A 13,851-nucleotide genomic window follows, 5' to 3' on the forward strand; every position below is an offset into this window, starting at 1 on the left:
CTTGGTGCCAAAACATACACACACACACACACACACACACACACACACACATACACACACACGGCATTTGAGGGGGGCCAGCAGTCTTTAGGGATATGGTGTTGGAAATTTCCAGTGAACAGGGGACAAGTGTGGGAATGGCAGCGATGCGACTCCCTGGTCTCAAGCTCCTTTCTGGAGGGTAGTAGCTGTCCAAAATTCAGTGGCTTCTTGATTTGTTGAAAACCAATAATGGTCACAGACCATGAGGGTCAAGGAAAAGTCAGCCAGTGACAATCTGTGACCTTGATCAAAGGCCTAAATCTACAGTCCCCCTACTGTTCAGGAAAAGGACAAACTCTGTTCCCAGGTATGAGAAGCTGACTGCTGACCCTGAGCTAGATAGTGAAGGCATGGTCAGTCTGGCCTCAGGCTGCACCCCAGACAGAAGCCACAGAGGGTCCCCTTCAACTAAATACAGCCCTTTCTTGCTTCAAATAGCTTTATCATGTAATTTTTTGAACAACTAATAGTAATAAAAATTAAAAAAAAAAAAATATATATATATATATATATATATATATATATATATATATATATATCTTTATCACTCCCCTCTCAGGTGCTTCTGGGACCAGAACAGTAGCAAGCCAAATACTTTGAAAACACAGCTGTCCATCAGACACCCTGAGCGGATCCCTTTTTGCCAGTAGATGACCTCCTGGGGTGTTGGAGAACTCCTAGGCATCTGGCCAGTGGTGAATAGACTTGCACAGGCAGATTCCAGTGTGGACAAACCACCAGTGAAAACTGTCGTGACCAGGAAGGCCTGGTCCGGCAAGGAAGCGAGGAAGTATGCCCTCCAGCAACAGCTCTGGCTTTGCCCTGCTCTGGGGCTCAATTTCCTCAGCCCACTGGTCACATCAGTCCTGCACCTGCACTGCAGCACCTGAAGACAGGTGCTCTCCACACACAGCCCTGAGGAAGAACTTCATGGTGTCCGCTTTTCTGTTCCTGAGCCAATCAACGGGGCAAGAGCAGCGTGGCTAGAAAGGGTCAGGCCTGGGATGCAGTCACAGGATTGGCAGGTGTGAGGAACAGAGGGCTCCTGCCGGGGGCACTCCTATCACAATCCTGTCAGCAGCCTCCAAGATGGCCCTCAGTAACTCCATCCCTGCTGTCCACACCCTGAGGTAGTACCTCCCACACGGAGCCAGAGCGGGTCTCAGTGACCATGGCACTGTGTGCATGGTGGCAGTAATGGCCAACCACTCCTGAGATTAAATCTCAAAGGGCTGTGTCTTGCATCTGGGGCTCTGACTGCTAGTAATTGGCTTTGGGCAGCCTGCTGCTATGTCATGAGTAGCCCTGAGAAAGCCACATGGCAGGGAACAGAGCCTCGCGTGATAACAGCTAGGCCTCTCACCCTGACCAGCTCCCAACTTCAGAGACCCAGCAAGGTGAGTCTCCAAGTTGTGGGTTTGAGGAGTTCCCCATGGAGAGCACACAGCCCTCGCCTTTGGAAGTCCCTCCTAAGGGCCTGTCAGAAACCCACACCAAGTCTAAAGGAATGTCGAGAACTAGATACCTATTAGCACAAATTCTACTTTTTAAAAATATTTTTAGTTGTAGATGGACACAATACCTTTATTTTATTTATTTATTTTTTAATATGGTGCTAGGATCGAACCCAGTGCTTGCTAGGCAAGCCCTAACCCCAGCCCTTTCTTTTCTTCTTTTTATATCAGGGATTGAATCCAGGGGCTCTTAATCACCAGCCCTTTTTATTTTATTTATTTGTTCATTTTTGTACCGGAGATTGAACTCGGGGGCACTGGATCACTAAGCCACCTCCCCAGCCCTTTCTTATATTTTATTTAGAGACAGGGTCTCACTGAGTTGCTTAGTGCCTTGCTTTTTGCTGAGGCTGGCTTTGAACTTATGATCCTCCTGCCTCAGCCTTCCAGGCCACTGGGATTACGGTGTGCACCACCATGCCCAATCCTTTTTAAATATTGTTTTGTTTTGAGATAGGGTTGCACCTTACTAATTGCTGAGGCCTCAAACTTGCAGTACTCCTTCCTCAGCCTCCTGATTCCCTGAGATTACAGGTATAGCCACTGTATCTGGCTTCTGCCCAATTTTTTACAAAGGTTTTTTGTTTGTTTGTTTTTGTTTTTCTGAATAAAAATAGACTTTTTATCTTTTCAAGAACAAAATCTTTTTTTAATATTCATTTTTTAGTTGTAGTTGGACACAATACCTTTATTTTATTTACTTATTATTATGTGGTGCTGAAGATCGAACCCAGGACTGTGGAGCTGGGGTTGTAACTCAGTGGTTGAGTGCTTGTCTCGCATGCATGAGGCACTGGGTTCGATCCACAGCACCACATAAAATAAGTAAAATAAAGATAAAAAAAAGAACAAAATCTGTGTACAAAGTCTTGTTGTACATATGATGAGTAAGACTCAGATAGGTGATAGCTAGGAGGGTCAGGGATGTGGCTCAGGGGCACAGCACTTGTCTAACATGCCAGAGGTCCTGGAAAAGACCCCCAGCACCCCTGCCCCCAAAAAGGGATGTGAGAAGTTGTTTCCTAAGAATCATCTTTCGTTCAGAAACAAGATTTACTGAGGGGTGGGGTTGTGGCTCAGAGTAGAGCGCTTGCCTAGCATGTGTGAGGCACCAGGTTTGACCCTTAGCACTACATAGCCTGCTGCTATTTAGTGTCCACCTATAACTAAAAAATAAATCTTAAAAAAAAAAAAAAAAAAAAAGATTTACTGAGATCCACAGACATGAACTTGTTTATTGAAGCATTCCTCAAGTAGTATTTTACAGACAGCATCCCAATACCAGACCAGCGTTTGGCCACAGACCTCAACCCAGCTTCAACAAGCTGAGCACCCCAGTGTCATGACCACAGGCGCCATGATCACAGCATACAAGATTTTCAGAGGCCAGTTGGGGGAGAGAGCACCAGGCTAAAAAAACAGTTCACAAATTTAGTTGAGGCCACATTAGGGAAGAAGCAAACAGTTATTTGCTCAAATATTAGTAAGGAAGCCTATGGGGCTGGAGATATAGCTCAGTTAGTAGAGTGCTTGCCTTGCATGCACAAGGCCCTGGGTTCATTCCCCAGCACCACCAAAAAGAAATAAAGAAAACAAAAAGCTTTTAGTTTAAAAAAAAATGATAATAAGGAAGCCTAGATATTTTATTTTTTATTTTAGTTATAGTTGGACACATACCTTTATTTTTATTTATTTATTTTTAAATATTTTTTAGTTGTAGTAGACACAATACCTTCATTTATTTATTGATATGTGGTAAGAGGATCGAACCCAGGGCCTCAAATGTGCCAGGCGAGTGCTCTACCGCTGAGCCACAACCCCAGCCCCATTTTTATTTATTTTTATGTGGTGCTGAGGACCGAACCCAGTTCAATGCTAGGCAAGCAATCTACTGCTGAGCCACTACCCCAGCCCCAAGAAAGGAAGCCTAGATCTTAAAAAGGACCCAAAAGATCAACTTTTTTTTTCAGAATTTTTTTTGGGGGGGGGTACTGGACATTGAGCCCAGGGGCAATCTACCACTGAGCACATCCCCAACGCTTTTTTTTAGTTGTTGATAGACCTTTATTTTATTTATTTATACGTGGTGCTGAGAATCAAACCCAGTGTCTTACACATGCCAGGCCAATGTGCTACCACTGAGCCACAGCCTCAGCCCTCCAACGCTTTTTATTTTTTGAGACAGAATCTTCCTAGGTTGCTGAAACTGGCCTTCAGCTTGTGATTCTCCTGCCTCAGCCTCTGAGCTGCTGGGCTTACAGTTGTGCACCACTGCACCTGACTTTTTTCAAAAATGTTAAAATATTATTCCTGTTTTGTAGATAAGACAATGAGGATCCAGGAGCAGCTTGTCTGAAGCCCTTTGGCTGTTGACAGAATCAGGCCCAGGCCCAGGCCTCCTCCATGTCAACATGGAGCAAGGACAGAGCTGAGTAGGGACCATCACTCTGCTCACGGCTCCTTCCAACAGTCTCAACATACCCTGTGATGCCTTCCCCTTAATGGACTGAACGTCTGGTGCTACCTGGCACCTGGTGCCAGGATAGCCATCCACAGAGCTAAGAAGGCCCTGACTCAGACCATTCCCCAGGAGACTGCCTCTCGCAGATATGCAAGGACAAGACGTGCAAGGAGCCAGGCTGACACTTCCTTGACTGCCACGGTCAGCAAGCCAAGCTGTTAACAAGGAAGCGAGAATGAGTGAACGCGGCGCAAGTGTCTGAGAGGAAATAAAACTCTACCCAGTAGGGCAGCGGGCTGCGGAGTGAGCCTGAGGTTGAAGGACGGTCCAGGCAGCTGGCCTGCTGGATACTCAGACGTAGTCCTGACTACCCAAGGCCTGTGACGTGGTGGGACAGCAGAAATCACCATTCACCTCTCGCCTGCAGGACCTGGGGCACAGCCTCTGGACCAAGAGTTGACAGTCTCTTTCCCAGGCTCTCATTTCTCATGACATCTTCATAATAATTCCTGGATACAAACAGCTTCTGGCTCATGAATGGCTTTCACATACATTTACTGCATTTTATCTTTGCAGCAACTCCGTGGGAAGCCCAAGGCTAATATTAGCCTGTCTTTGCAAATAATTATTATCCCCATTTTACTGATGAGAAAATTGAGGCTGGGAGCATTAACAACTTGCTCAAGGGGCTGGGAAGGACAAAACTCAGGGTCTTTCCCCAGAGGCTGCCAACACCTTGCTTCTGAGTGAACCACCAGGCAGTGGCCCAACAGCAGTGGCTTTATTTCAAACATTAATAGGCCTGTTTCTTACACTCACACCACAACATGCAAATTCATTAGAGGCTTTGAGTCACAAACCCTCTAAACACACAGGCAAGAAGGGCTAGGGTACCAGAAAATCTTTGGAAGTCTGAATACAGTAACAAGACAAGGCTGGGGAGAGTGCAGGGGGACAGACTAGGGGGAGGGAAAGTGGGGGAGGAAAAACCCTCTGACTTGGTCTGTGAACCAAGGAAAGGACACAAAGTGCATGAGGAATAGGGAAGATGGATGGATCGGGGAGATTATAAGAATAAGAGAGGGGCTGGGGATGTGGCTCAAGCGGTAGTGTGCTCGCCTGGCAAGCGTGCGGCCCGGGTTCGATCCTCAGCACCACATACAAAAAAACAAAGATGTTGTGTCCGCCGAAAACTAAAAATAAATAAATAAATAAATATTTTTAAAATTCTCTCTCTTTCTCTTTAAAAAAAAAAAAAATAAGAGAAATGGCAGGAAGAGCCATCAGTACTGACTCAGCAGTCCTGGGCCTAGGGACTACTCTCTGCACAAGCCCACAGAATGAGCCACACACACAGGGAGAACTGGCTGGTGCAGAGCTTAATGCAGGCAGGCAGGACACCTAAGACTCACCCAGGCCTTTCAGGTTCAGGTGAGGCACAGGGCAGGTGTGTGTGGCCCTGGTTCGCCAGGCCCAATAGTGAGTGCAGGCCCATGAAGTCAGACCACCTTAGAAGCTGCCACCAACTTTAACTGTGATCTTGGGTGTGGTATCTTTTAATTTTTCTGAATCACTTTCATTATAAAATAGTGATATCAGAAGTATTTACTGAGTTGTGAATATCAACACAGTGTTTGATGTGGAGCCAGACACTAGTCAGCACTCCCAAATATTGGTTGTTATTATAATTGTTCATTATAAACCTGGGAAACAGAAATACAGAGATAAGTGTAAGTCACTGTAACCCTTCTCTGTAGCAGATCCGTCTGCTCTTGGGCACTCACTCTGGACCTGGGTAGACCCCATACCCAGTGGCCCTCGCGGCTGCACTAGGAGGATGGCAGGGACTTGCCTGGGCTAGGAATGCAGCTGCCATGGGATGAGACAACAGATCCCTCTCCCCACTGGGGAGCAGTGCCTCCGCATTTCCCATGAGCAACAGTGGGCTTATGCAATGCCTGGGCCATAAGCCTGGCAGGGTGCCATGTGACTTCCAGAGGTGAGTCAGCTGCCTCCAGCAGGGTGCAGCTGAGCTGGTCCAAGATGGCTATCCACACGAAACCAAAGGTCTGCAGAACAGATACTCCACTCCTGACCAAACTATGGAGTGGTTAATACTCTTCTTTCTAAAAGTTGTTAATCTGCTCTTCCTGCTACAGATGGAAGTTTTTGTTTCTGGGCTTCCAAGATTGAAGGAAAACAACTGTTCCCTTCCTGTGCACACTGACCCTTGGCAGCTTGAGCTCGTGTTCCTCAGCCTTCCTCTGGCCAGTGAACGACTAACCTGCCCTTGATCGGCAACTTGTGGCTTTGGAAGGCCTCCTTCCTTCTTTTCTGAGATAGGGGATGCAGATCTGGGTGGAGTTTTACTCAAACACAGGCTGGGCCACGCGTGGGTGGTGCAGACTGGGATCTCAGCCACCCGGAGGATTATGAGTTCGAGGTTAACCTCAGAAAGACAGCGAGACCCTGTGTCAAAAAATCAAAAAGGTGCTGGGGGTGTAAAGTAAAGCACCCCGGTCCAATCCCCAGTACCAAAAAAAAAAAAAAAGGCGCTGCAATATAAACGCCCGGAGATGGCTTCCCGCTGGAGGGCGCGGCGTCAAGTCCCCCAGGCCGCAGACCCTGCGGAGTGTCCGACGGGTCGACGTCGCCGGGCTCATGGCTGGACTCAAGGCGCTTAGTAAATCGTAGGGCCTCCTGAATTGGGATGCTCACGGGTCGCCGGCGAAGACCAGAAGGCCACAAACGCGCAGGCGCCCGAAGGTTGCAGTTCCAGACCTCTACAGGAACGTGAAAGCGTCGCGAAGATTCACCCCTATTTTCCCCGCGCTGCAGACCGCGCAGGCGCCCCGAGGACTTACCTCCACCCCGCGCCACCGCCCCGACGCGCAGGCGCCTTGAGGACTTACACCGCCCCGCCCCGAACGCGCAGGCGCCCCCGAGGTGCACCACTGCGCAGGCGCGGCCCCGGGACCATGGCGGCCGCGTTGCTGCTCCTGCGCGCCCTCCGCCGAGGACCCTGGCCGGGTCCGGAGCGGCTGTGGGGCCCGGGCCTCCTCGCCGGGGCTGGGAGCAGGCGGCCGTACGTGGTCCGCAGGCCCCCGGTGGGTGTCGCCGAAGCTGGCGGCCGGGCCCTGCAGGTAACCCCGCCGCAGCTGCCCGGGCCCCTGGTGGGGTCCATCCTTTTGCCCGCCTCCTTGGCCCGGCCCGGGGCTCGCCATTTCCGGCGCGGCTGGCGCCCCCCCGGGCCAGGGGGGCGTGTTGGCGTGGCCGCGGGCTCGTTACTGACGGAACGCCCCGCCCCGCGCCGCGAGCCGCGCCGAGCGCGCCGGTCCGGGCTGCAGACCTCGCGGGGACGCGCCTTTGATCTTTCTGGAAAGACAGGCGGGCTCACGGCTTGCTGTGCCGTGCTCTCACGTCTGTGTTTATTTTTCAGAGTTTGCAATTGCGAACGCTAACCCCAACCTTTGAAGGGATCAGGGGATTGTTACTGAAACAGCATCTACTACAAAATCCATTCAGACTCTGGCAACTTTTAGGTGTGTATCTATTGAAACTTAAGTGACAGTGACGGGGCAGAGGTAGTGGCATTTGTGAATATACTGTCTTGCTTCCATCAGTTGATGAACCACGTGGAGAAGAGTGGATCCTGCTACCTCCCCTTGCAGGGTTGCAGCCTAGGAGCCGTAGCCTGGGCGTGTAGCAGGTGCTGCCATCTAGGACAGAGTCGCTTAAGGAAGCACCTCTCTCCCAATATGTCCTCGCAGTCAGAGTGACATATCCCTGGTTAGGATAATGGTACCAGCTTGACATTGACAAGAAAATGGGAATAATCACAAGAGGACCTTTGTCCTCTATTTATTATGAGTCCTGTGAGAGCCACAGTCTAGATAATTGGAAATGGAAGTTTTCAAAAGGGGAGTTTTGTCGAAGGCCCAAAAAGATGATTTTGTTTTGAGGTTTTTGGCACTGGCAATTGAACCCAGAGGCACTGAACCACATCCCCAGCTTGTTTTTTATCTATTTTTAAAAATATTTTTAATTTAAGATGAACACAATACCTTTATTTTTTTTAATATGATGCTGAGGATCGAACCCACTACCCCACATGTGTGAGGCAAGCATTCGACCACTGAGCTACAACCCCAACCCCATTTTTTTATTTTTTATTTTATGACATGGTCTTGCCAGGTTGTGTAGGGCCTCACTAAGTTGCTGAGTGGCTTTAAATTTTGATCCTCCGACTTCAGCCTCCTAAGCCACTGGGATTATAGGCCTGTGCCAAAATGCCACCCCCTTTTCTTTTTTTCTTTGAGAAAAGGCCTCACTAAATTATTGAAGCTGGCTTTGAACTCCTGACCCTCCTGCCTCAGCCTCTTGAGCCACTGGCTTTATGGGCATGCACCACCACGCCCGGCTGTAGTTGGCTTTCTTTTTCTTTTTTTTTTTCATTGCAAATGGTCACAATACCTTGATTTAATTTATTGATTTTTACGTGATGCTGAGGATCAAACTGAGGGTTTCACATACGCGGGGCGAGCACTCTACCACTGAGCCCCAGCCCGTAGTAGGCTTTCTTGGAAAAGGTTTTTATTATTATCTAGTTAGCTCCCAGAACATTGTAGTAAGTATCTATGAAATGGCTCCAAATGTTTTATATCCAGAGGGTAATTAAAAATACCCTACAACCAGCTGGGCATAGTGGCGCACGCCTGTAATTCAGCGGCTCTGGAGGCTGAGGCAGAAGGATCACGAGTTCAAAGCCAGCCTCAGCAACTTAGTGAGGCCCTAAGCAACTCAGCGAGACCCTGTTCCTAAATAAAATATAAAAAAGGGCTGGGGATATGGCTCAGTGGTTAAGCACCTCTGGGTTCAATCCCCAGTACCAAAAAAAAAGTACCCTACAAATAATTTGCTTGTTGTTGGAGTGCACCATTGAGTGAAACACTGTGACATTCTGCAGCCTCTTTGAACTTAGGTTCAAGGACCTGGAGGATTGAGGCCATAATTTCACTCCTTCTCACCCAGCTGAAATGGGGAAAGTGAACTAGGTAAACTAATGTGGTCAGAAAGTGCTGTGCCTACCGATTAGTTGTGCCTCAGCATGTCACTTATGTGTTTCAGTGCCTCATTTGTGCCCAGTGGTGCTTAGACAGGAGGCCCAGACCCCAGCCCTCCAGAACTCCTGTTCTTGGCTTCACATGACAGTCAAGGTGGTCTGCTTGGCATTCTATTAAAGTTTGTGAAAAATGTTGCAGTTGAAGTCATGGTTGTGATAATTCCCCATTTATTCGGAATTGGGATAAGACCAGAGGTTTGGCCGATCAGTCTGGGACAGTGGTTGCTGCTTTTGTCACATGTGCCAAAGCCACTTATGTTGTTCCTTTGTTTAGTTCTGTTTATAGCAATGTAAGTGATTGTTCTCCAACAAAATATAACATTTTTTCCAATTTATGTTCCAGACATGTTTTTTTCAGTGCTAGTGATAGAACCCAAGGCTTGCAAGTGCTAAGCTCTACCACTGAGCTATTCTCCCTTTTATTTCCTCATGTTAACAAATTTAAGTAGCAGAGGTATTTGACTTCATATGTTGAAATAGTTTGTTATTTTCTAATTAGCCGATACAGTACTGAGAATGATGAAAGGGAATATTTCATCTCAGACTTACAACTTTTTTAACCTTTATTTTATTTATATATATTTATGTGGTGCTGAGGATTGAACCCAGTGCCTCACACATGCTAAGCAAGTGCTCCACCACTGAGCTACGACCCCCGCCCCAGACTTACAACTCTTGTGGACGCAAGTTTCAGGTGGTTTTTGTTGTGATTTGGTTATTTGAGAATGTTTTGTTCTCTTGTGTATCTCCCCTGTAGTTGGAAATCTTGGTCAGGTTCTTTCCCTATTGCTTGTAGGTGGTACTTACTATTTCAACACCTCAACGATGAAGCAGAAAAATAACGACAATGATAAATCCAAGAGGAAGGCCCCTGAAGATGACGAAGGTATGCATATCTGGTGTTCTGACACAGTGGCTCCATCTGCTTGTCCTCACGTGTGCTCGCCGCTCGGCAAGGTAAAGCCTGTGTGGTACAGCGAGGGGAGCCTGGGGACTGTGGGTGCTGCCCTTGTGCCCCCGCCCCCACCTCTGTCTGACTGCTGGGTCCTTTGTGCATGTTGTGTGGAGATGTTTCCATGGACACCTGTGCCTCTGCACAAAAAGTGTGAGTCTCAAATCTACCCCAGGAGTACCAGAGTGCCTTGGCTGAAATAGCCCTAACCACCTGTTCAGTGTTGCCACGGTCCCTGGGCTTGGGAAACAGTGAGGAGGAAAGGACAGTTGAGTAGGACAGATGGAGTCCAATATAAGAGTTACCTTTGCGTACCAGTCAGTCTGCCCCACTCTAGACCACAGCTGACTCACTGCTCACTTGCAGAATCTAAGGGTATGCTGCGTGTCTTGGTCTCACCTTTCCTCTAGACTAGGGCTCCTTCAACAGTGTGAGGGGTGAAGGAAATAAAATAGTAAGTTTGACTTAGTTTCTGAGACCTCTATCTAAGATAAAGCTGGGTTTTTGCTTTTAGCCATTTGGCACTAATAATAATGATGGAAATTGTCACTCCTTAGAAATTATTGGTGTGTGCTTCACACTGTGGTGAATGATTTACATACTTTATTTTTAAATGGACACAATTCCTTAGCTGGGGCTGGGGCTCAGCAGTAGAGCACTTGCCTCACAAGTGTGAGGCACTGGGTTCGATCCTCAGCACCACATAAAAATAAATAAATAAAAATAAAGATATTGTGTCCATCTACAACTAAAAAAATTTTTTTAATGGATACAATACCTTTATTTTATTTTTATTTTTATGTGGTGCTGAGGATTAAACCCAGTGCCTCACACATGATATGCAAGTGCTCTACCACTGAACCACAACCCCAGCCCACTCTTATTTTTTAAGGCAGGATCTACTAAGTTGCTTATGTCCTTGCTAAATTGCTAAGACTAGCCTCAAACTTGCCATCCTCCTATCTCAGCCTCCCAAGTTGCTGGGATTACAGACATGCACCATCACATTTGATCCATCTTTTGTTTTTTTTTCTTCTTTTTTGTTTTTATTTTTATTTTATTTTGATACTGGGGATTGAACTCAAGGGCACTTTACCACTAACCTACGTACTGAGCCCATTTTATTTTATTTTTTTAGTTGTAGATGGACATAATTTTTTATTTATTTATTTTTATGTGGTGCCAAGGATCAAACTTAGTGCCTCACACATGCTAAGCATGTGCTCTACCACTGAGCCACAACCCTAGTCCTAACCTTTTTATTTTTTATTTTGAAACAGGACCTTACTAAATCCCTGAGGTAGGCCTAGAACAACCAATCCTTCTGTCTCAGTTTCCCAAGTTGCTGGGATTACAAGTTATATGCCACTGTGCCCGTCTTTAGATCACAAAATAAACTTCATTCAAATAGGATGTGTTTAATTGGAGAGAAGTTTGTTGATAGGTAAAGAATTGGGATCATGCTGGGCACAGTGGTACAAACACCTGTAATCCCAGCAATTCAGAAGGCTGATGCAGGAGGATTACAAGTTCAAGGCCAATCTCAGCAATTTAGCAAGACTAAGCAATTTAGCTGGACCCTGTCTCACAATTTAGTGCGAAAAATGATTGATTGATTGATTGATATCAGAGATTGAATGAACCCAGGGGTGCTTAAACCACTAAGCCACATCCTCAGCCTTTTATTCGAGACAGGATCTCATTAAGGCCTGGCTAAATTGCTGAGGCTGGCTTTGACTTGAGATCAGCCTTGGCCTCCTGAGCCTCTGGGATTACAGGTGTGCATCATTGTGCCTGGCTCAAAATAAGAAAAAATTTTTTTAATATTTATTTTTTAGTTATAGGTGGACACAATATCTTTATTTTATTTTTTTTTTTAATGTGGTGCTGAGGATTGAACCCAGTGCCTCACGCATACTAGACGAGGCTCTACCTCTGAGCCACAGCCACAGCCCCTTATACTTTATTTAAAAGGGTCTCACTGAGTTGCTTAGGGCTGAGGAAGGTGGCTTTGAACTCATGATCCTCCTGCCTCAGCTTTCTGAGATGCTGGGATAGGACAAGTTCTTGTGGGTTTTTTTGTTTTGTTTTGTTTCCTCCTTGTACTGGGAGTTGAACCCCAAGCACTCTACCACTGAGCTCTATCCCTAACCCTTTTTATTTTGAGACATCAGCTCAGGAGGACTGGGCTGGAATTTGCAGTCCTCCTGAGTTGCTGGGATTTTAGGCTGCACCGTTGCACCTGGCCAAGATTCTCATATTTTATAGAACCCGATCCAAAGACAATCACAGGGATAGGGAACAGAGTGATGGTTGTCAGGGCCTGAGGTTGGGGGCCACGAGGGGTACTCTGGGCTGCAGTGGTGGATGCAACCACATACGGCTTTGGCAAAGCAAGTGAGCCCATGGCTGTCGTGTCTGTGTCTGGCTGTGATTGCTCATTTGCTCATGGGGCCGAAGGAACAAGGATGGCCATCTGTTCCTGTGCATCTCCATGATCTCACAGTATGTTTAGCTGGGAGCAGGAGTTGCAAGGTTTCTGGGCAGCTATGTAGAGTTCCTTCATTGTGTCCAAGGGCCCTTGTCCTCATCTTCAGGGTCACTCCAGGTGACCTTCAGGTTTAGCGCTGTGACCCCCACAGGCTCAGTAGAAGGATTCTAGCCTGAAAACCTGATTGGCTCCCGTCACCATTCACCATTCACAAGGGCAGCCTGTCTTCAGGGTGCTGGCTCAGCAGTCAACACCCTCCTAGCAGCAGTTTTGGCAACAAGGCTTGCCAGGGGTCCCCAGGCTGCTGTCCCATGGACATGCCTTGCGATGGCTTAGGAGGCTGGTGCACCTCCTGAAGACCTCTGGGGGCAGCACTGTATCGGGGGCTCCAGCAGGAGACACTTAAGTCTGATGCTCGGCTCTCTATAAGCTAGCTGATTATGAGCCAAGTACGTGTGTGGGCAGTGCACAGGAATAATTCCTGGAGCGTCATTTTCGTGGGCAAATGAACACAGCATGTCCAGTGAAGGACAGGGTGCTGGAGGCCTCGGCAGCTCTGATGTCCTTTAGGAATTGAATATTGGGATTGGTTTGCAGAGAAGTTGAGGGCTTTGTGGGAAGTAGGAGGGCCTTCCAGGTGGAGGAGCTCTCCTTTAAGCCCTGAGTGACTGAATGTTGTCTGCTATTCAGGATACGGGTGGGGGGGGGGTTGTGTATGGGTTTTGTTTTGTTTAAATAGTATTTGTAGTTATACATGAACACAATGCCTTTATTTTGTTTATTTAGTTCTTTTATGTGGTGTTGGGGATCAAACCCAGTACCTCACATGTGCTAGGCAAGTGCTCTGCCACTGGCCCCCAGCCCCCAGGGTCTGGTGTTATTCCATCTGTACCTCAAAGATCCTTCTCTGCAGGCGAGTGTGGTGCTGCACAACTGGAATCACAGCTGCTCAGGAGGCTGAGGCAAAAGGTCCACAAGTTCTCTGCTAGCCTGGGCAACTTAGTGAGGCCCTAAGCAACTCTGAGACCCTATCTCTAAAAGTAAAAAGGGCTGGGGACGTGGCTTAGTGCTTAAGTGCCTCTGGGTTTAATCCCTAATACCCCAAAACATAAAAAAATAAAATAAAAATTGCTGGAAATGCAGCTTGGAGGTAGAATGCTCCTGGGTCTAATATCCCTGTACCGAAAAAAAAAAAAAAAAAATCATTTCTAGTCGATAATATGTGAGTCTCATGGGTATATCATTCCTCACTTTTCCCTTTGTCTCTAG

General features: G+C 47.3%; 1 protein-coding gene and 1 long non-coding RNA gene across 3 annotated transcripts in view; both read left to right on the plus strand.

The window, feature by feature from the left end:
• The first annotated feature begins 1,178 nt into the window (after positions 1–1,178).
• On the plus strand, positions 1,179–5,247 carry LOC114090789 (uncharacterized). Its single transcript, XR_003582424.3, has 2 exons — positions 1,179–1,439; positions 3,878–5,247. It is a non-coding gene; the product is annotated as an uncharacterized lncRNA (long non-coding RNA).
• A 1,737-nt stretch (positions 5,248–6,984) lies between these two features.
• Spg7 (SPG7 matrix AAA peptidase subunit, paraplegin) overlaps positions 6,985–13,851 on the plus strand; it is a 32,058-nt gene continuing 25,191 nt past the window's right edge. For both annotated transcript variants that reach the window (XM_027933017.3, XM_027933018.3), the window contains exons 1-3: positions 6,985–7,160; positions 7,457–7,559; positions 9,936–10,025. In XM_027933017.3, the coding sequence (XP_027788818.2) occupies positions 6,996–7,160; positions 7,457–7,559; positions 9,936–10,025 (358 nt within the window). In that variant the 5' untranslated portion in view covers positions 6,985–6,995. The remainder of the gene's footprint in view (positions 7,161–7,456; positions 7,560–9,935; positions 10,026–13,851) is intronic.

Source organism: Marmota flaviventris, chromosome 18 (assembly GCF_047511675.1).
Source record: "Marmota flaviventris isolate mMarFla1 chromosome 18, mMarFla1.hap1, whole genome shotgun sequence".
NCBI lineage: Eukaryota > Metazoa > Chordata > Mammalia > Rodentia > Sciuridae > Marmota > Marmota flaviventris.